At 34.4% G+C, this 23,172-nt stretch overlaps 3 protein-coding genes across 7 annotated transcripts; 1 reads left to right on the top strand and 2 right to left on the bottom strand.

The window, feature by feature from the left end:
• Positions 1-399: 399 nt before the first annotated feature.
• LOC114736945 (B-box zinc finger protein 18) lies at positions 400-3,054 on the bottom strand. 3 transcript variants are annotated; one of them, XM_028924842.1, is made up of 6 exons: positions 2,887-3,048; positions 2,661-2,780; positions 2,034-2,130; positions 1,837-1,952; positions 1,498-1,740; positions 400-733 (listed from the first exon to the last, which is right to left on the bottom strand). In XM_028924842.1, the coding sequence occupies exons 2-6, from the start codon at positions 2,751-2,753 to the stop codon at positions 728-730; spliced, it is 555 nt and encodes a 184-aa protein (XP_028780675.1). In that variant the 5' UTR covers positions 2,754-2,780; positions 2,887-3,048; the 3' UTR covers positions 400-727. The 3 variants fall into 3 exon arrangements, with proteins under 3 accessions (XP_028780675.1, XP_028780668.1, XP_028780661.1); XM_028924835.1 differs by lacking the exon at positions 400-733 and adding an exon at positions 768-1,316 and having other exon boundaries at positions 2,887-3,053; XM_028924828.1 differs by lacking the exon at positions 400-733 and having other exon boundaries at positions 768-1,740; positions 2,887-3,054.
• A 10,486-nt stretch (positions 3,055-13,540) lies between these two features.
• LOC114736933 (metallothiol transferase FosB) lies at positions 13,541-14,447 on the bottom strand. The gene is made up of 2 exons (XM_028924820.1): positions 14,252-14,447; positions 13,541-14,146 (listed from the first exon to the last, which is right to left on the bottom strand). Exons 1-2 carry the CDS (start codon positions 14,413-14,415, stop codon positions 13,723-13,725), a joined length of 588 nt encoding a protein of 195 aa, XP_028780653.1. The 5' UTR covers positions 14,416-14,447; the 3' UTR covers positions 13,541-13,722.
• Positions 14,448-15,674: 1,227 nt separating this feature from the next.
• Positions 15,675-21,506, top strand: LOC114736912 (protein FMP32, mitochondrial-like). 3 transcript variants are annotated; one of them, XM_028924803.1, is made up of 8 exons: positions 15,675-15,678; positions 18,723-18,892; positions 19,040-19,171; positions 19,371-19,430; positions 20,578-20,654; positions 20,751-20,807; positions 20,914-20,980; positions 21,071-21,506. In XM_028924803.1, the coding sequence occupies exons 2-8, from the start codon at positions 18,725-18,727 to the stop codon at positions 21,188-21,190; spliced, it is 681 nt and encodes a 226-aa protein (XP_028780636.1). In that variant the 5' UTR covers positions 15,675-15,678; positions 18,723-18,724; the 3' UTR covers positions 21,191-21,506. The 3 variants fall into 3 exon arrangements, with proteins under 3 accessions (XP_028780636.1, XP_028780643.1, XP_028780630.1); XM_028924810.1 differs by lacking the exon at positions 15,675-15,678 and adding an exon at positions 18,236-18,320 and having other exon boundaries at positions 18,586-18,784; XM_028924797.1 differs by lacking the exon at positions 15,675-15,678 and adding an exon at positions 18,236-18,320 and having other exon boundaries at positions 18,586-18,892.
• Positions 21,507-23,172: the final 1,666 nt, after the last annotated feature.

Raw genomic sequence — 23,172 nt, 5'->3', positions numbered from 1 at the left:
AACCAAGGGCTTACAACACGGGATTGAAAGTCGGGTTGGGTCAAAGCACACTGATCCAGGGCTGTAGCTCCTTACTGCTCAACCAAGGAACACATAGCTTTGTCTAATTTGCAGAGTATAAAGGAAACAATGACGCGTAAAGAATCGGTTCTCCATTCGACAATGAAGGTATTTACAACCATGAAAGTCTTCATCAGAGGAAGTAAATGATTGTCTTCTAACAATTACGAGATGCTCTTTTATTTACAGCCGCCACAAACCACAGCTGCAAAACATTGTCACTTTTAACTCCTAAACATCTAATCTCAAATTTTCAATCTCTGGGGAATAAGATGTACACTTTATTTACATCAATGGCAAATCTGGAAGCTATAATTTCTACCATCATGTGTTGTTTAACACGCCACTAAAAGGTCTCTTTTCACCTGTTTTGCTTCGGAGGCAGCCAATTGACAAAGCAAGACCTTCGAACCAAGAGCGCAAGCTATCTTACAAATCAGTGCAGAGGTTTAAACTAAGCAAAGTTGTGCAATACAAACATGCGTGGTGTTGAATAACAAAATTGAACTCCTTAAGGCTTCATTTCTGAACCCCATTTGCCAAAGAGGATGTTTACACTTTGCCAACACTGTAACTTGACTACGTGAGAAATATATGACAATTTTTTGGCCCCCATAGATTGATGGCGTAAGATACTTGCAGAAATTGAACTCACTAGTTGCACAAATTATGGCTGCCAAGAACAAAAGAACCATTATGTGCAAATATGCTGGTGTATGCAATTCGTAATGTTAAGATGTTATTAGCTCAACTTCAACTTGACAACAAAACAGACCCATCGAAACCAATGATTTGTACTTTTTTTTAATGCTTTATAAGAATTTACGATCTCTGTTTTGGAAGGATGCAATACTTAGAAGTTTACAAGTTTTTCTTCTTTTCACTGGTGCAAAACCTCTTTTAAGATGTTTTCTAATGGATTCTCCAGCCTCACAACAAATAGGACATTTAATAGTGACCTTGTAACGTTAACTTCTGCAAGCTGCTTGAGGGAAACGAATTTGTTCTGCACGATGTCTCCTGATACGAAGGGACCTCGAGATGATCCTTCAAGGCAGGCTGGGAATCTGACTTGACAAAACGTGACTAAGTACAACAGTGGAACTTGATGCCAAGCATCAAGCAAGGTTGATAACTAGTTCTTCACCAGCCAACCAGTTTAATACTTGGTGGATTGAATCATGACATGGTTCAAATTCCTTTTCTTTTAAATTATATCCCCAAACTCCAGTTGGTCCAGTTCTACAGTGTCATTCCTGTGAATCATGACTCCCTTAGTTATTAAGACCAGTTAACCGAATAAATAAAGTTAATGATTCTATTTTCCTTCAAGCCTGTGAGAATTGAAAAGTGACTAACTATTTATCTTAAGCACGCATGAACTCGGATGGCGATTTCTAACTAGCCGGAGAAAATTGACTTCTTATGCAATCTGACCTGATTATTGGAAGCTTGTTCATGTATTCTCTGAGGCTTCATGTTCAAATCAATCATGTTAGTTCCCATCATGGCATGGCTGTCAGCATCATGTTCAGGTGCTGCAACCACGGCTAACCTATGATTTTGTTTTCTCTCTCCCACTTTTACTTTAGGCAGAGGATTTTGTCCTCTTTTAGTCTCACCAGGTTCCAAAGGCAGTGAAGCTGAGTTTTCTGGAAGACCAGTTTTATCTCCTGGAAACTATGGAGCAAACAGGCACACACACACATATATGAGACAAAACATGGCAGCAAAATCAGAAATTATGAACAGCTTAAGGTGGAAGGAGAGGCCTACCTCAACTCTCTGCCTAAAAAGAAGATACCTTCCATGTTTTCTTTTGCCGCCAACATGAACCATCATGTCACACTGCAAGCAAAGTGAACTTCCATCTGTCTCGCAATAGAAGAATGCTACATCCAAGTTCAAAAGGCATGAAATGAGCTTTGAGGCAGATAAAATTAGGATAAAGATCGAGAAAGGAAACTGTCTACCAGGCGCATTTTCACATATGTCACAGCGAGGCACATCACTAGGACTGGCCAGACCAACCCTTACATGTCGGCTAGCTAGCTTGTTACACATATGAACCTGTCACTCAAATAGATTAAACTCCAAATCATTGCTTTGAGAAATTGACCAGGATCAACGTTACCAGTCACCAGAAAAAATGACCTTTGATTTAGACTTCAAATCTACACAAGTTCAATAAAAGACCTATTCAAATATGTATATGAAGCAACACAAAAGCCGGGTGGCCAAATTGCAAGTCCCTCCTTTTATGGCAGAAGAGAATATCTCTTAAGTGCTCAATTCCTCTCTGTCAACGGATTTTTTCCCCCACGAATTTCATTTCTTGTCGTCATATTGATTTCATCATAATGATGAGCCCAACATTATTGTAAAAATAAAAAACAGTACGATAGCACTGGAAATAGACAGAGAGAGAAAAATTAGAAAGAAGAAAAGAGCTTTTCTCGATAGTCCATTGCTCTTGAACTAGTATAACAGTCAACTTTGGCTTATTTAAAAGGATCTAGAGTCATGGAATTGTTTTGTTAACCGATTCGATGGTTAAAAGGATTTTAGAAAAGAAAAAGAAAGGAAAAGAAAAAATCCACCTTCTCGTCACAGGCACGGCAGAGAGCGGCCTCATCGGCGGCGCAGAAAACGATAGCGGCGGCGCTCTCACAAGCGTCACAAAGCGTTCTCATAATTGAAAACTGCTGCCAGTTTCATTGCTTGAAGCATGAAATACGAGAGAAGTGAAGGAAGTCAGAAGAAAGAAGCTGGATATGCAAAAGCGGGAAGGAGAAAAGAGGCAGACAGAAGAAGACAGAATTTCACCAAATCCATGCGGGTATGATAGTTCTGTTTTTGAGGGAAACGTATGTTGGGTGGCTGGTGTTCCAAGCTGATGATGATGATGATGATGATGATGGGGAGACGCGATGCTTATTTGATTAGGGCGGAGGAATTTGCAGGGGGGACCTTGAAGCCGAGTGTAAAGGCAACAACAAAAACCACACAGTATTTTATAAATGTCAATGAGAGGCTCAATAAACGAAGACACAATCAATGAGCGTTTGTCAGTTCTGTTCAACTCCAACCTAACTTCACAGCCACAAATCCAAACGCACTGTGGGGTTGACAACTCCCCGCCCTTCGTTCTCGCCCCCCCACTTTAATTTGGATCATACCAAATACCAACTTCTCACAGGCCAATTCCATTACTATTTTTTCAGTCCAAAAAAATAAAATTCCATTACTATTTTGCTGGTAAAAAAAAATCCATTACTATTTTATCTTTCTTAGCTTTTTAAGTTTTTTTTTAAAAATAATTGCTTCATCTTATAAAATATAAATTCATTATTTTGTTTTAAGCATATATATATATATATATATCTTTCTATTGGATGCAGTTTTGTTTGAAATATTATCAGACACTGAATATAAATCTTTCTTTTCAACGAGCATTCAAACCTTAATCTTTCATGTTGTAATCATTAATTTTGACCCATATCCTTATGATGTATATATAAATAGAATGAAGTATTATCAGGCACTAAATGTAAATACTTTTTTCGGCGAAAATTCAAACATTAATCAGTCGCCAGTCATGTTGTAATCATTAATTTTGACCCATATCCTTAATTATAATGCATACACAACTCGCTAACCTTCTTCTATGTTATTCACTTTTTTCATGATAAGGTTATGCTGTTAATTAAAATTAAAGATATAATACTATCTCTAATCTTGAATATATAAGAGTTAAATAATTAATTTATACTACCCCTGATCCTTAATATAAGAATCAGTTGACTAATTTGAGTAGATTAAGGAAATTATTATAAATTTGATGCATGGAGTGGTTGGATTTGGAGGTTTGAGGCTTAAAAGCACTAAGATTTCTGATTGGAGGTCTTGACCCTAGGCATTTTTTAAGCAGTCTTGGAAATCAAGAATTTTAGAGGACCAAATGATCTTATCTTTGATTAGTTCTTTTTAAATTAACAAATAAACATCTCAAGCTTTTTAAAGAGTCTTAATTTGTAATTTTTGGAGGTGTGTAGACTTACTTGTGAATTTTTACAATTGGGTTTTTTTCTTGCTATGTGACATTTGCTATGAGTTAGCTATAGCGAACACCATAGTGAATGGCTTGACAGCAAGGACACTTTTTTTAAGTGCCATTCAACACACAGCGAACGTGGCTCGAACTAGCTTTTAAAATCAGTTTCATACGCGTTTTTAAGATAATTTAGCGTGGTGGAATATTGGGAATCTACTAGGACTTGTAGATTTTGGTCCTTATGAGTATATTTGAACTTTCAGACATCAAAGTAAATATTTCTAACCTTTTTTTTTTACCCTTTTTCTTACATTTTTTAAGATTGAGAAAGTTGAATTTTAGGATTCTTCAATGATTTCAAATGGGCTAAGGTTTTGACTGATTATTTTAAATTTAAATTATTTCAATGGATAATTTCAAGTGTTTAATCAATTTAGTTTTCTTGAGTTTGGAGTTTGGAAGAATTTGAACCTAGATTTTGTGATTTTTGGGAGGTTTATGATGGTTAATGATATTATAATAACTCAAAATGAGTTTTGACTATCAGTTATATTATTACAAGTTAGAATTGATATTTAATCGGTTTAGAATATTGATTTAGTTTATTTTCATATTCGGGTATTTTTTATGATGAATTTAAATTGAAAAAATTGGGGTTTTTAATCAATTGGTGTAATTGGGAGTTTATTAGGATTGTGTATTAAGTTTTGAATTGGTCAATTTGAAGTTAAGAGGAGTTTTTGGTTGAGTTGGGATTTTAAGTCCTAATTATCATTTTTAACTACTTGATTAGTTTGTTAACTGGTATGTGGTGATTGTGTAATTGTGTAAATTGTTTGGAATTGGTGTTATTGTGCTCAGGGTAACATGTTTGCGGTAATTGACCCTTGCTTAGATGAAAAGCAACCACTTTCCACTCATTATATATGCTAATAGGTTGTTTGTGAGTGATTTTATTGCTTTGAAACTATGAAAGGTATTTTGGATTATATTTCAAATTATGTTGATATAATGGAATTAAATAAGTCATGTGGAACTACACGCAATCCTTTGAGTTCATGATATCATTTTATAACTATAGGTTTTGATTTGTAAATGGATTATGTGATTTGGAATTGATGGAATACATTCTTGAGTATGATGCATACAATGGGAATTGGTGAGTAATATATGACTGTTATCTTCACGTGATGAATGCCTCAATTAATGTATAATAATTGGCTCCTTACATTCCCTCAAAAATAAGAGAACAGCCTCTTGGTATAGTCCCTCTAGAGTGAGGGACAAACCTCGGGATTTCTTTATATCCCTTATAGTGAATGATCACCTTTTTGGCTCTTTCTCTTAGAGTAAGAGATTGGTTTTCTGGGTTTTTACTTCTCCCATAGTGAGAGAAGGCAATTTTAGGGATTGCATATGCATAATGGCATTGCTTTATAAACTATGAATTCCAGGAATTGATTTATGAGTTTCAGAACTGTTGTTATCTGATATATTTATATATTTTTATCTATTAATTCTTAATTATTTCACTTGACACCTTCACAAGTACATATTAGTATGTATGATGAGTTGGACTATTGGTTACTGAGGTTTATGTCTCATCCCATGGTTATTGATGTTTCTAAGTGAAAGTTATAGGGTCACACTGTCAGAGAACAATTCAGAGGCCTAAGCTTTCATAACTTCTAGTACTGCTTTCGTATTTTTTATATGTAACGATAGATTGTATATTGTCACCGAAAGCTTCTTTCTTTTGCATACTCTATGTTGTTTAGATATTTGACTATGGAATTGTACTTTGTTTATTGGATTGTTGGGATTGAGTGCTAGTAGTAGGCCAGAGACCTTAGGGTGATGCATGAGTATTATCCGTAAATCCACACTGATTGTGTTGATATATTATAAGTATTATTCGGTAACTTGGTTGTGAAGTGAGCTTTGGTTTTTGATACTCAGAAACCCATCTTGAGATGTTTATAAATGTGTTATTTATGGTAGATAAGGGCTTATTTCCCATTATCATGTTAGTGGGACTAAACTCTTTTTTAACATCGCTTCGCATGTTCAGGTGATATGAAATTTTTACATTCATGTATACTTTCAAGAGGAGATTTAATTCTTCTAAACGTTAATTTGTATGAATATTAACAAGGAGTTTTAAATATCTATAATAGACCTTCTAAGTCATTAATTGTTTCTTTTCTATTATGAATTTAATTTGAAATGAGTTAAATATTTTCTACTATAGTAGCTACTTTAATCATTTTTCTATAGGAATGATTAAAAGAGCTTTAAAGTAAGTAAATTTTTAGTTTTAGGAGGTGGATTTTCTTTACACCCGAAATTCGGCTCTCCTAAACTTTTAGTAGTAATAATAAGAAAAAAAGCCACTTAATCTTAGTCACCAGTTGAGTCCCAATTCTTGAAATTTATAAATGGTGTGATTGGATATAATTTTAGTGGATATGTTGAATTATATTGATATGTGAATCTCCTATGCAAGATAAAGTATAAATTTTAAATTTAAAAGAAAAGACACGTAGGTGAAACATAAATTTTAGGATTAAATTCTCTCCAAATCTTTATATTTTTAATGAGTTTGGATTTTAATTCTTGTACTTTTTTATTGTTTTTGTTCATATATTTTACACAGTCTAAAATATTAGTTCTTAGGAAGAATTAGAGAGCGAGACCTAATATGAATAATATTTATTGAAAAGGATCTTAAAAATTATAATTGTTTAGAAGGATCAAATACCAAAATATAAATTTAAAAATATTGTTTTGCTCCTAACTAAATCTCTGATATCCTCTCTCACCACATCCTATAATTATCCTTTTTTAAATGAAATAAATACTAAGGTACAAATTTGTCCTGAAGTTTGTGCCTAGGAATACTGGGTATCTGGAAGTATTTTTTGACTCAATAGCACCCTAGAAGTTTCCAAATCATAGCAATGTCGCCCTGGCTGTTATCAAGGTTAAGTTTGTCTGTTAGTTGATCAACTATACTGAGTTGGCATGTTCACGTGTCATCCATATTATTTTCTTTTTGAAGTTAAGTGTAAATTTGTCTCAGAAGTGTTTACTCATGAGCACTTGGTATCCACAAGTTTTCAAATTATAGCAATATTACCCCAACTGTTATCCATGTTAAATTTTATCATTAAATAACCAAATATGCTGAGATGGTAGATCTACATGTGATCCACCTCATTTTTTTTTTGGGGAATTTCACTGTAGGACCGCAGAAGACAAATAATCTCAAAGAGCCCCCAAAACTTTCTGAAACCTCACTGCAGGACCAAGGGACCAATCTGATATTAATTTTTAGAGTGAGATTACAATAATACCCCTCCCTTTTTATTTTATTAAAAAATAAATATTTACCGAAGTTACTGTTCCGGCCACCGGCGCTCAGGTGGCCACCGTGGGGGTCCGGTCATCGGTGGCCGGAACAGTAACTCCGGCGAGACCTCCGGTGGCCGAAGTTTTTTTTGTTTAAAACAAAGTGGCCAAGGGAGGGTTTGAACCCAGGACCCCTTGGCACACCAAAAGACTTGTAACTACCAAGCCAAGCAACCCATTCAATCATAAAATGCAAATAAAACTATATATAACAAAATAAACGCAACAGTCCAAATGTAAGTGAACAAGTGAAATTAGACGATTTACAAGTGGAATTCAGAAATTTGCAACAAAAATTAGGCAATTTACAAATAACATAATAGAAGTCATAACCCAAAATGCAAGTATTTAAGTGCAAATGAGCAAGTAAATTTTGAAGATTTACAATAAAAGTTTATGGATTTACAACCCAAATTTGGCAAACACAAAAGAATTCACAACCCAAAATGTAAGTGTTTGAGTGTAAGTGAACAAGTGAAATTAGACGATTTACAAGTGTAATTCAGCAATTTATAACAAAAATTAGACAATTTACAAATAACATAATAGAAGTCATAACCCCAAATGCAAGTGTTTAAGTGCAAATGAGCAAGTGAAATTTAAAGATTTACAATCAAAATTTTATGGATTTACAACCCAAATTTGGCAAACACAAGAGAATTCACAACTCAAAATGTAAGTGTTTGAGTGTAAGTGAACAAGTAAAATTAGACAATTTACAAGTGTAATTCAGCAATTTACAAACAAAAATTAGACAATTTACAAATAACATAATAGAAGTTATAACCCCAAATGCAAGTGTTTAAGTGCAAATGAGCAAGTGAAATTTGAAGATTTACAATAAAATTTTATGGATTTACAACCCAAATTTGGCAAACACAAGAGAATTCACAACCCAAAATGTAAGTGTTTGAGTGTAAGTGAACAAGTGAAATTAGACGATTTACAAGTGGAAGTCAGCAATTTACAACAAAAATTAGGCAATTTACAAATAACATAATAGAAGTCACAATCCCAAATGCAAGTGTTTAAGTGCAAATGAGCAAATAAAATTTGAAGATTTACAACAAAAGTTTATAGATTTGCAAGTACAACAAAAGTTTATAGATTTGCAAGTGAAATTGTTGAATTTCACCTGCTCATTTACACTTAAACACTTGTATTTGGGGTTATGAGTTCCATTATGTTATTTGTAAATTGCCTAATTTTTGTTGTAAATTTCTGACTTCCACTTGTAAATCGTCTAATTTCACTTGTTCACTTACACTCAAACACTTACATTTTGGGTTGTGAATTCTCTTGTGTTTGCCAAATTTGGGTTGTAAATTCATAAACTTTTATTGTAAATTTTTAAATTTTATTTGCTCATTTGCACTTAAATACTTGCATTTTGGATTATGACTTCTATTATGTTATTTGTAAATTGCCTAATTTTTGTTGCAAATTTCTGAATTCCACTTGTAAATCGTCTAATTTCACTTGTTCACATACATTTGGATTGTTGCGTTTATTTTGTTATATATAGTTTTATTTGCATGTTATGATTGAATGGGTTGTTTGGCTTGGTGGTTACAAGTCTTTTGGTGTGCCAAGGGGTCCTGGGTTCAAACCCTCCCTTGACCACTTTGTTTTAAACAAAAAAAACTCCGGCCACCGGAGGTCTCGCCAGAGTTACTGTTCCGGCCACCAGTGACCGGACCTCGACGGCGGCCACCTGAGCGCTGGTGGCCGGACCTTCGACCTCTGGTGGCCGGAACAGTAACTCCGGTAAATATTTATTTTTTAATAAAATAAAAAGGGAGGGGTATTATTGTAATCTCACTCTAAAAATTAATATCAGATTGGTCCCTTAGTCCTGCAGTGAAGTTTCAGAAAGTTTTGGGAGCTCTTTGATGTTAATTGTCTTCTGCGGTCCTATAGTGAAATTTTCCCTTTTTTTTTCAAGGTGAAGATTTAGCATCAACTGTAATAAAATCATTGCTTTTATGCTTTCCAAAGCCATGGCTACTTTAAAATCAACCTCATCGTTTACATCTTTCAAAACTTCTCAAGAGCTTCTCCTCTATGTATATTACTTACTATATTTTTATGCTCTACTTTTGTTTTTTATAAAAAGTACTAAACTAAGAGTGAATGACGAAATAATAGATATGTGGACAGAGTTGTTTTTGTGTGTAAGAAAATGGCATTAGGGTTATTAACTAGGAATGAAGTAGATAACCTGAAGAAAAAAAAAATGGATCACATATGGACCTACCAGCTTAGCATATGTGGTTAGTTAATGGTCAAACTTAACATGGATAACAGCGAGGAAAATATTGCTACAATTTGAAACTTTTGGATACCCAACGCTCTTGAGTAAAACGTTTCGGGGCAAATTTGCACATTAACTCAAAGAAGATAATGATATGAATGACATATGGACCTGCCAACTCAGTATAGTTGGTCAACTAATGGTCACACTTAACTTAAATAATGGCCAGGGTGACATTGCTGCAATTTGAAAACTTCTAAGGTGACATTGAGCCAAAAAATACTTCCCGATACCCAGTGCTCCTGAGAGCAAACTTTCAAGATGAATTTGCACATTATCCCATAAAATAATAATGACTTATTCATATTAATTCAAACTAATTAGAATTACAAAGGCAAAACCAATTCTAATTAATCAAATTAAATTAATGACCAACACTAATTAATTTATTTTTCCATCAATTTTAATCAATAAAAATTTGTTTAGGCTTTTTGAATAATGAACTTACCAAGTCATAAAATTCAACCATATTTTTATTTATTTATTTCATACTCTCATTTTATTTCTTTTTTTTTAAAAAAAAAAACCAAAGTACTCTTATTTTAATCAGGACATTACAAATTTATGAACCCAATCCTTAGAAATAAATTGAATCATATTGGCTAATAAGATTACAAATTTCAAATAAAAAGTAACATATAAAAGTCATTATATCAACAGGTATTTGTCGTAATAAAAGTAGCTATAATAGCTTGAGTGGCATAATTCAAATTTGAGTCTACCTAAATATAAAAGATAAATTGAAAGAGCTATCTCTATTTAGGTTTGATAAATTAATTTGACCTAATAACACCAAGTATCAAATGTTGAATAAAAGAGCTTTTTATTTGGGTTTAATGTTTACTATATTTTTTCCATATATATTTTTTCTTAATAGATTTTTATCGTTCAATTTCGTACATAAAAAAGCTGGAACCTGCATTATATTAATAATTAATGATATCAAAGTCCAGAAAAACATACATGACATGATAACATTTACCATACGATATGAATATATGAAGAGTAACATTCATAAAAAAAAATTGCTACAATATTTTTTTTTTACTTTTATAAGTTATGAATAAGTTATATATTATATATTATTATATTATTTTTAAATTTTTAATCGTATTATTTAAGAGGATTCAATTTAATGCTAAATTGGGATTATAAGGCATGCAACAGAATAATAGTATGAAGTAAATAAATAAATAACCATTAAACTTTATATTCCCTCTGTCCTTTTTTATAAGCAACAACTATCATCCCTCTCTTGTCTCTAAATATAAGCAACATTTACAAGTTGTTTTAAATTTTTGTAACAAATTTCCTATTTTACCCCATTAATTACTTATTTTAATATTTAATATATTTATTATCTCATTTTTCAAATTATTATCTTTTTCCATCACACATTCTCTCTCTTTCATAATTCCCTTTATCATAATAAATTTTTATTCTATTTTCATACTCTCTCTCCCCCATAAATAAGAGTATTTTGAAAAAAGAATTTTTAATTTTTACCTATTTATTGTCTTTAACTAACTTTTTCATTTGCATAATGGAATCCCATGTTACTTATAAAAAGATATAGAAGGAGTAACTTTAATAGGCTCATTATTCCAAAAAGCCAAAAATAAGAGTTTTGTTGATTAAAAATTGATGGACAAATAAATTAATTAGTATTAATTATTAATTAAATTGTATTAATTAGAATTGCTTCATGCCTTTGTAATTCCCATCAGTTTGAATTTTTTATAATTTCATTGAAAAATAGGATAATTATAGGATGCAGTGAGAGAGAATATAGGATATTTAATTAGGGACAAATTATTATTTTTAAACTTATATTTTAGCAGTTGGTCTTTCTAAATAATTACAGTTTTTAAAATCCTTTCCCATAAATATTATTTAGAATAGGCCCCTCTCTAATGCTCCCTAGTTCTTGTAGTTTATCAGAATTTGGATATAAATTTAATGATATTACCTTTGCTAATATGGTGTTGACACTATTAACTATTAAGCATCAACTATTAACTACAACTAATGTTGCTTAAACGTGGGAACCAAAATCAAAATTCTTTTTTTCCCCCAAAATCAAAGATACAAGAATTGCAACAAGAAGCAACATCTAAACTTAGTTTCTTTTATCAACCTCCTCTCGCTTAAAGAAGGTGGTTGATCTAGAATATAAAAGTTATCTTTCATGTGATGGAAAAGTTTAGCTAAGTAATCAACAGTAGGAATAAAATCTGTAGGAGAATGTATCAGTACAACCTTCCAAAATCATAATCCTTTAAAAATATAATGATTAAAGCCAAAAATCATTAAAAGTATAGACAACAAAATCAAAATTTCTTAAAAAAGTATGTATCAGGAGCTGAGTTTACAACAAATGGTTGAATAGGACCAATGTGTGATACCAATATACCATTCTGGAAATTTCTCTGGGCTATCTCGCTTTCTCCGAAACACTTGCTTTTAATGTGGAATTTATTTAAGAAAGCGCCCCCATCTGAAGTTGTCCAACATCATCATATCAGAGCTCATAATTTTTGTTTATTTGGCCGCGATGCTGAGGAATATATCCTTGGGTCGTATCTCTTTTGGGTGCCACATTACTCGAGCGGCTTGGTTTGGTTGCCTTAACATAAGGTCTCCGTCTGGAAATATTGATCAATCATTGCACTAGCTCGAATCTGCCCTCTTGAATCTCCAGCGAGATCATCTAAAGCATTATCATCCTCATTAACCCGCTGTGGTGTAAATTAAAAGAAATTTCATTTTGGATAATGGGTGGACACTTACCCCAACAAAGCTCATTCAAGATGTCTTTGGACCACTATCGTTTACTGATCTTGCCTTTTGAAGCTCACATTCGAAGCCTGGCCTCTTCCTTCGAATAAATTAAGTGTGAAACAAAGATCAGTGCCCGTGGAGTATTCTACTGTCCAAAAAGAAAGTTGATCCGCAGGTTTACCGTTTATATATATCTGTCTCTATGATCTTTCTTTGCAGACCTTGAACTGGGAACGTACTTGGGTCAGCAACCAGAAATTTCCAGTTTGCCGTCTCAGAGCCTCGCTTTATTGGATCTTCAACTCCAGTCTCTCAAATCATGAGCTCAAATCTTTGCACATTGCTTCTGCTGGAAAGGATGCTCTCAACCTCAACAAATTGAACGCTCATCAGACTAATAAGCTCTTATCTACTTTCAATCGTGTTTCATTTGATATCATAGACAGGAAAACCTTTAATAATCTTGGCTCTTACTTATCGTTTCCTGTTATAGCGTTTAATATGTAATGACCTTTTTTGTATTAATATCATTTTGCCTTTATCTCAAAAAAAAAGTAGTCCGTGTTAATTCATAAAGCAGCAACTCCAGTTTAATTATCAGGCAAAAAAAAGGTCCAGTTTAGTTAATTGCAAGGGGCAGCAAATTTTAAGATCCACTGAGGTAGGTAACTACCCAGATCAAATCCTCCCTCGATTTCATATGCATGCTAAATGATATTCTTATTCCAATCCTTAGAGGCTTATCCAAGCAATAACTTCACACGCAAATTTATTGATCCAATTTTATATGCCCAACAAGCTAAGCAGCAGAGGTAATAGAAGCAAATCAACTGTGTGAAAAGTACAGGGTAAATATTACAGCACAAGAACACCAAGCATATATATATATATATATATATATATCACAATTTCTTGCAACCTGAGCAAAGACAATACATTTTATATTTTTTTTTGGTCTGCCTTTTACTTACAAACCATATGCACAAGCACGTACGAATGCCCTCTGGGACATGGTTGGAATCAACAAACAACTTATAATGTTTTGTGTGTTCTGAAATGGTGTGTAAATGAAGAAGGACGGGCTGACAAAAAGGAAATGGAATTAGAAGGAGAAGTTCAACAACTCCATGCTCAAGCTCTCCATCATCACGTTCTCCATGAACAATCCGCATTTGGCTGGAGGCTTCTTGAAGCTGAAGCTCTGGCCACGAGGCTTGAAGGAGCAGGACGAGATGGGGAGGATTGGGATGTTCTCGCAGTTGCAGAGCTCAATCATGTAGCCATCTGGGTCGTGGAAGAACACCTGATCCACCTTGCTGTCTTCTTCATCCCCCTCCACCACCGCCGTCACGTACCTCATCCCCAGCTCCTCGAGCCTCCTCTTCACCAGCTCCACGTCCGTGCACTGGAAGGAGATGTGGTTATCCCTTGGGTTGATGGGCCGCACTTCATTCATGCACGCATCAAACACATCCTCACTGTCTGGATTCTCGATCAAGTGAATCCCAATACCGTAATTGTACAACCTGTGCCACAAATATCATGGATGGAGATGATATATATTGGTCTGAAATAAGCTAATTGATAAAAGGGAAGATATGAAGAGACAGAAAGAGCGCAAGCTAGCTAACCAGGCGCCGTTGAACTTGAAAGAAGAGGGACGCTTGATGAGAACGAAGCCCAAGACGTCTTCATAGAACCTCACAGAGTCCCACACGGATCTGCATAACAGGGACACATGATTCAGCGAGAGCAGGGGAAGTGCTTCCTGGCTGCCTATTTCCTCGATCTCCATATTTCTCTCTCTTTATCTTTGAGTTTGCTGTGAATGCTATTGCCAGATTTAGTTCTTATATACACCGAGCAATTCGTACGGTCATATTCAGCGGGAACTTTCCACGAAAATTCTTTTGATCCATGGAACCATACATAGGATGATGATGCTGCGCCATACTACTCATTAGCACATACATGTCATAGAATTAAGCTCGATTTTTCATGCTCTGTACTTGTTTGTTCGCTTCTACTCACAGCACTCGATATTTAGTCGAGCACACCCACTCCCAAAACGCTGAGAAATTTCTCCGATGCTTCCCACTAATTTCTAGGAAGCCCACTAGAGTCTTCTATTCTGTTACTTTTTACCCCTTGAACTCAGTACTTCATTAAAAATCAACGCAACAGATCATTACAATCTATATATATATATATAGAATGTCCATGATGTGCTCATTTCCTTGTTGATTATTTCTAAACTAAAATAAAATTGAATTGAAGTGATTTAATTTAGTTTTGGTCCGTTTAGTTCAATTTTACTTTTTGGATATATTTAGGCAAACCGTATGTTAGTTAAAATATTCAAAAATATTATATTATTGATAGCATAATGCATCTTTCAACCATTACCAATGACTAGCTTTTTCTGCATAAGCAACACCATCTAGATGATTAAACGAGTGTGTAGAAATTGAAAGCTCTTTAGCACTCAAAACTATGGGTCTTCAGCTTGTCCTGTCCCAATCAATTCAGAATGGGACGGGATAGGAAAAAAATTTTTTAAAACGGGACGACTACGGGATGGGACGAGATGCAAGACAGAGTCGTCCCGTCCTGTCCAGGAGTAAATTTTTTTAAAAAAATTATCTATTAATAATTATTATTAGATTATTCAATGCATTTATTAATAATAATTATTTTTATAGTGATTTTCAACTCTTAAGTTGCAGTATTATTTCAACAAAATCACCTTCCTCAATAAAATAATTTATAAAACCATTATGTAATGTTTCTTTTACAGTATTATTTTTACATTGTTGTTTTTACCCCTTTTTTATACTATATAATTGAACTTTCTACATAATTTTTTTATAATGTATTTATAAGCTCAATAAAAAATAAACATTATAACATAAAAAAATTTATACAAAAAATTATAATGTTTTTTAAAAGAAAGGGAAACAGGACGTCCTATTCCCGTCTCGGTTTTGTCCATGTCCCAACAGGATTAGGACAGAATCGGGATGAGATGGGATACAGACAAAAATCCCATCCCATCCCTGTGAACCAAGACAGACCTGTCCCAGTTCTATCCTGACCCATGAATAGCTCTACTCAAAACAGCAGAGTTCAAAACCTAACACAATCCAAAGGCTTATGTTCAAAAGCAAAAAGAAAAAGAGAGAACAAAAACTTCAAACTTCTGCTGCTAGCATATATCTAGCGTCTCAATGCATTCATGGGTCGAGTCCAAACAAGATCCACCATCCGTTTCTTGAGCTTCTAAGGCTACATGCTGCTTTATCAAAAGAAAAAATGACTCTTCATATGTTCAATTATATACTGGCCACGGAAAGGCCCATGATCGTTCCAAGGTTTAGTGCCACCATAATGGAAAGTTTCTTCATCGAGATGTATAGGCTGGTGAGTGTTGGAAGATCATTGATATATACTTGTAATTTTTTTTTTTTTGGTCCAAAAGATGATATATACTTGTAATTAATATTTGAACAGTTAGTTGTTATTAGTGGTTCTATAACTAGGAGGGTACTATTATATATGGCATATTACAAATAATATAGTCTCGTTAGTGGCCTAAGTGGATGCATAGCGTATATCGAGCTTGAATGGTTCTGGGGCTTCCAAAGCACGGTGTCTTCAACTGTTTTTGGCTCTGAGCCTCTCACTAAACCCATTTACTCTAGATACATTTCTCAATTGGCAAATTCTAACGACAAGCCGTTGTTTCTCGTTGACACATTAGCCCTTGTAATTTACTTCACTCTTTGTTTTTTGTTTTTGTTTTGATATACCGGAAGGCATCACTCTTTCTTATTTGGTGATATTGTGTTTTATATTTCTAATTCTAAACGTCCTTCCCTTTTTTTTTTTCCCGAATGCATTTGGAGCTTGATGGTTCTGGTTTTAGAAGTTTGTAAAAGAAAATTTTTTCTCCCTAGAAATAATTTTAGGCATGATTCTATTTGTTCTCTGATTAGGAGGCTGGGGGGCAATGTGTGCTCTCAAAGCACGCGGAGGCTACAACTGTTTTCACATCTGAAGTTTTGAATGACACTACGAAAAATGCATAGCAGTCATTTGTTTCGACAAAAGAAGGGGAAGTAAGATCCTATACTGCTAGAATATAATTCTGTTCACTTCTTTGTGCCATTTTAAGCTTTTTTTAAGGCTTTCCATGAGGACCGATTCAACAATTGTTCTAATCTTCTTTTTTTATTTTTTTTAACTCAAAATATGAAAATATTCAATACAAATTCTATACTCCAGTGACATCCAAGTTTGTACAATACTTATATCAATGTCCACTGCTTATACTCAAGTTTACCGTTTGACCTGATACATAGCAAGGACAGAATTTTCGCCCTCACGCAGATGGAAAAGCTTCCGACTTTTTTTTTTTTTTGGGGATAAAGTAAACAAAATGACACTAACTAGTTAGAAGTTTTACCAAGAACTCAAATGTGGTAGGATCACCGTGGCCTCCTTGTCCTTGCCTCTGCATTGCCTCACAGTTTCAAGCTAACAATTTATATGACCTTCTGATTCTAATGCTTGTGGTGAGAGAAAGATTTTGAATTTTGAATATGAGATGAGAGATAAGGACGGCGAAGACATGGGTTAAAGACATCTAAGATGCGAAAGGGATCTGGGGAGGGGAAAGATGATCAGAGGAACAATTAAAGAATCTGAGCAAGTTTTTCTTTCTTTCTGAAAGAAGATTGTGAAGAAGAAATTATAGCCTTGGGGAAAGGAAAAGGAGAAGAGGAAGTCTATTAGTATTTGCTGAAGACAGAAAGACAAGAAAAAACTGGAAAAGGAGAGGGCATATAAAAGGCGGCAGAATAATTTTAGGGGGAACAAAAATTGATGTGACAAAGGATCCCTTTTTGAGAAGGGAAAAGGTTAAGACCAACCCAAGGAGATTGGCTAAATGACTTGAAACGCAGATTTTTTTTAATATAAATAAGAGTATCAAATTATGAATAGTAACTTTGTGAGGGGAGCCAAACATTAACCATTCTATGTATTGGCTTGGTGGAAGAGTATTTAATGTTATATTGATGATTTAAAATACATTCGATAGAAGCTGGATCCACATTGCAGAGTGTTCGTTTTTGTTGATTTCCATTTCTGGGCTTATCGTGTCCATCCCAGCCCAACACAATTAACAATGGGTGAGATTTGTTTATGACGTGGCGCAATTTGAATAATTAGATTCAGAGTGATGTAAAAAAAAAAAAGTTTCAGAGTGGTTTTTCTGAAAAAAATATTATACTCGTATCTAATTTTATTTGTTCAAATGAAAAAGTCAACAGATTAGATTTTTGGTGAGGATTGACAAGGCCACTTAAGAAGATGTTTGGGTGTAAATAAAATTATAATTTTAAAAACAATTTTATAATATACAAAATAAATATATAAGAAAAATTTTGAAAACACTTTTTAAAAATCTAAGCCATTCAAACACCTTCTAAGTATTGAGTTTCAATTTTTTGATTCAGCAACTGCGAGGTTTGATATCTCGGGAGAAACGACGTCGCTTGGGAGCGAAGGAGGGGCAGCGGATATAATGGGGACGGAGAGAAGTCAGTCGCCATTGCATTGCTGCCTGATTGACCAAGCTCTTCCTGGTTCTTTCGTCATTCCCTTATACTCTTCTTCCCCCATTGCGTTGCGATTAAGGTACGGTCCATCTCACACTTAGCGATAGGAAACATCTTTTTTTCTTTTTTAATTATGATTATGATAATCGATTGTTTGCTTGTATTTCGGTTGCCGAAAACGCGGGTAGGTTAGGAAGGAAGATGAAATAACAATCTTTCTTGCTTTTGTGCTTTTGACGAATCAAGCGGAGATCTTGATTGATCTGTTTTTTATCCCGCAATTGTCCTCGTCCTAGCTTTTCCTGTGCATCTTTGTTCATGATTGTCTCCTTTTGTTTGATTAGTTGCTGCGAAGGCGATTGGTATCGAATTTAGGGTTTGAGAAAAAAGCTTCCGAAGATATTTGTTGGCCTTTACTCGCGGAATCAGATGGCCGCGGCTGCGGCTTGCAAGCGAGTGGGGCAATTAGGAGCTAATTCAGGGATGAGCTTGATTGGCTTAGGAGCTTTTGGGACTTCAAAAGCATCGTCTTCATTGGATAGAGTATCTTCGGCTCTTTTGCCTCTGAATAAACCAATTTACTCTAGACACATTTCTCAACTGGCGAATTCTAACGGAAAGCGATTGTTTCTCGTTGACACATTAGCTCTTGTAATTTGCTTGACTCTTTCTTAGTCATTTAAAAAAATGCTCTCGAAACTTGATAGATTCTAACTTTTAGACGTTTGCAGAAGATTTTTCTTTTTCTAGAATTTTTGTTTCCTTTAGGCATGATTGTGGCATCCTGTCATTGTTCAGGTTAGGAGATTAGAAGGGCAAGGCTTGCCCTCAAAGCAGGCGGAGGCTATAACTGCTGCCATAACTGAAGTTTTGAATGACACTATGGAAAATGCATCCCAGTCATTTGTTTCAAAAGGAGAAATACAAAAAGTAAGATCCTCAGCTGCCACATTAAAATTATTTTCACTTTGCAAGTCTTATCATTTGAACCAAATCAATTTTTGTCCAATACTTATATTTATGCGGGATTTTCCTCATGTTTCTCTAATATGTTCTTCGGCTCAAAGTGTGAAAATATTCAATACAAGCTCTAATATTAGCTGATATGGTTCTCTTTTATGTCTTTCAGATTGAAATGATTCAAGAAGCCAATGTTTCAAAGTTCAAATCGGAAGTCCAGAGTTCACAGGTACTCATTAATTATGTAGAATTAGTATTATTTACAAATTTAAGGGCATCTGGGTAGATGTGGATTATGCAAATAATAAAATTGCTGTGAGATAGATTGGAAAGAAATTTTATCATACACTGTTGTCAATGCTGAAGATGTATTAAAGACATTTGTTGTTGGTGTATTGTTGCAAATGCTAATTACTCATTCTCTATTTTCTAAGCAGCTGCAAAACATTCTAATGCTGCTTTTGGGCTGAGTTTCCAAAAAGTGAATGGTTATCTGATCTAATTATCTAAATCATAAAATCAAATGGATTGCCCGTAACTTTTGAATTGTCATGTATTTTTCAACTGTGATAATTGCTGGTTTTCAGTTAAGAGATGACTCTTAATGTTCAGTGAAACCTTGTAATTTTAGGTATCCCCATATGTTTTAACTTCTTGCCACTCCCCAGTTAAGTTGTTTTATTTGTTTTCTTCTGCTGCTTAAAGGGTCAAAAGGAACGTCTATTTTAAAATTTACCAACAAAAGCATGCTAACATATGATACATGTAATATTTAATTACGTAAGGAAAGAAAAAAAAAAGTGAAGGTGATTTTAACCAAGTAAGAATATGATAGGAAATTAGTATCTTATATTCAGATGAACGACATCTGCTTCTTAGGATTTGTTCTGTTGTACTCTATTTAGCTAGCATCAATTTATTAGCACGTGATCTCTTTGGCTTGATGATCACTGTACTATTTGGATTTTTATAGTCTGAAAATTATTTGTGTTTGCTTCTTTCTATTTTAGGGTGTCCGGGAATAACTGCTTTAATCTTATCCTCCCGTGTTGTCTCTATTAATCATAGTGGTGATATATGATTTTTGTTTTTCTTAAATGTTGAGCATTGCCTTACATAATGCTAATCTTATCCTCCACTCTGCGCTATTATAGTTCAAATGGGTTATAGGAACAACTTTTTTGATGGAGAGAGCAGATTAGACATGGAAGAAATTTTCTTAGACCTGTAACGTTCAACCATTTGTAGGACACCATGCTCTCGTGGGAGTATATTTGTTGCTTGATTCTTCTTAACATTCTCCCAAGTTAACCAGATTTAGAATGGAAGTTCTTGCTTGCCTAACCTCTCATATCCTGAAAAAAAATTTTATGCAGGGCCATCATTTTTCTATGTTGCAACATGAAACTGAGAAGCTTCGGAATGATATAGAGAAGATGCGTAATGAATTAAGGTCTGTTATATGGTGGCCAACTTTGATCAACTGTACTTTTGGGTTTATTTTCTGATGTTGTGATTTTTATGTGTAAGCATATTGGTTGGGATGCAGATATGAGATAGATAAAGTCACTGCAGGGCAGCGGCTGGATTTGAACCTTGAAAGGGGGTGAGATTTAAATTCCAAAAGATGTTCATGATCAAGTATAATAAGACTTGTGTTAAATAGGATGGTTGTTTTAAAAGTTAATTTTGATTATCGTTTGCAAGTGCAGGAGAATAAGGGATGAATTAAACAATCAGAGTGCTGAAACTACAAATCTGACTAACAAACTTGATAGAGTAAGGATATGTTGTGCATGTGACTCTGAGAAGCATTTTTTTTCTAATTACTCTCATGATTTATGTCTCTCACTGTAATGTAATGTTCAGGAAATTCATGCTTTAAAAGCACAATTGGAAGCAGCAAAATACGAAGTTATAAAATACTGCATAGGGACCCTTGTTTCAATCTCTGCTGTTGGCCTTGCTGTTGTTCGCATTTTGATGTAAACATATGTTGTCCACTAACATTAGGTTGAAAGACCGACCCCAAAGATTAAATTTAAGGAGAGAATTGACTGTGCTATTGGAGCTGGAGGTGAAGACTGCGGCTCCCAGTAGGATGGAAATGGGCCCTTATTTAGCCCCATTTCCATATTCTTTTTGTGTAATTTGTTCGCACCATTGCTTATGGGTTGTTTTCATAGTTTATACAAGCCAGTTCAATGATGATGCATGAGGTCGTTGGATCATAATCCATAATTATCTTCCTTACTGGGGACGAATCATAAATGTCATGGTTATTGCGGTTTAGCTGTGCTTGCAATTACTTCTAGTCTTCCATACATCTTTTGATGATGACCTCTACTTCTACTTCTCCGGTGTGCCGGATAACGTGTGAAAAGAGCACAAGTTGAGGAGAGACTACATAGTGTGAGAAGTCCGTATCTGGTTAATAGGCATCAAGTAATCATTGCTGGAGACGCATTACCCTCCTTCGGCTAGTCTTGACGGTTGAGTGTGGGACTTGGATTTCTTTAGCTGGGAGAACTAATAGATTTATGATTGCATTTAGATTGTTTGAATGTTAAATGTTTATGGTAATGCATGCCTATAAAAATAAAGTGGGTTTAAGGGAGGCATATTACATCGTCATTATGGGGGTGGGAGCGGGTTGTGGTTTGGGACCAAAGGCCAGGTCATGTCTGGGTGAAGCGGATATATGAGACGCCGCAAAGTGAGCTGCGTAATAAATGTGGATGGCCGGTCCGGTCCGGTCGGTTGATAGAATGTGGATGCGAAGGAAATTTCGAGCAACAGGCTGTGATGATGCCAGAGGAGGGAGGGAGTAGGTGGGGAAGGAAGGTAGAACATGACGTTTTGATTGAAAGAGAACCAAAGGAGAAGGAAACGTCATGAGAGGTCAATTTATATGCTGTGAATGCGGCCACCAACTTCCTGCCGTAACCTTGCAATCCCAACAATGCCGCAATTGAAGAATTCGTTCATCTTCACACACCGAATGTGTGCCCTTAAGATTAGGATGATGGGGATCCGTATGTCTCAACTTGTGCCCTAGTTTCTGCTTGAGGCAACTGACAAAGCTGTCCTTTGGACTCAACCATTTTGAAACCGTCCCTCATCTCCTGCGTCATTATCTGGAATAGTGGATTGCTTAGTTTAGCTGACATTTGACTCCTTAATTCTAGAAAGTGTTTGGAAACATTCAAAAATACTTTTTAAAAACGCTTTTTTTATAAAACCAGACAAACTCTTTCACATATTTATTTTGTATACCGTAAAAGTACTTTTAAAATTATGGTTTTGATTTCATCCAAACACCCGTTTAGTTTGCCTTTTTATCATCAGCATAGGGCCCTCCTGTTCACGCTCGAGTTTTACTGAATATGACTTGGGAATATTCAAATTTATTATAAATTTCATTTTGTATTTTATATTCATGTATTAGTATTCACAGTCACCATTACTTAACGGCCAAAATATGACAGAAGTTTTCAAAAGGTCATAGATTTTAATATTATACGTCGGTTGTCTTTATTCACTCATTCCGAATCCGAGCTATGAATAAGATAAAGCGGATATTAATTTCAAAATGCCATCTTTATCTCCAAAACATATAAATTTAAGAGGTTGTTTAGTTCGGAATTTTTTTATATTAATTCCTGGTAAAGTATTCTAGCAATTATAATTTCTTTGATAAAGTATTCTAGCAATTATAATTTCTGTTTCGTTTTAGGTTTGTAAATATAGTATAATTTTTGGGGGAAAAACTAATAATAGGTCTCATTAAAGGCTGAGTAAATTTAATCTTCAAGAAATGATTTTGTGAAACTTTTCAACCATAGTAATACTAGTTTGGCTCATTAATATAATATCTAATTTATAGTTCAATTTGAACTACAAGTGGGATACTATGAGAGTTGTTAATATCTTTACATGACTTGTTAAGTATATTATTGAAGTTGTAAAAA

Source organism: Neltuma alba, unplaced genomic scaffold, assembly GCF_004799145.2.
Source record: "Neltuma alba isolate B1F8T4 unplaced genomic scaffold, ASM479914v2 tig00002748_pilon, whole genome shotgun sequence".
Lineage (NCBI taxonomy): Eukaryota > Viridiplantae > Streptophyta > Magnoliopsida > Fabales > Fabaceae > Neltuma > Neltuma alba.
The sequence above is the reverse complement of the archived record's forward strand: the minus strand, read 5'-3'. Positions and strand labels throughout refer to the sequence as shown.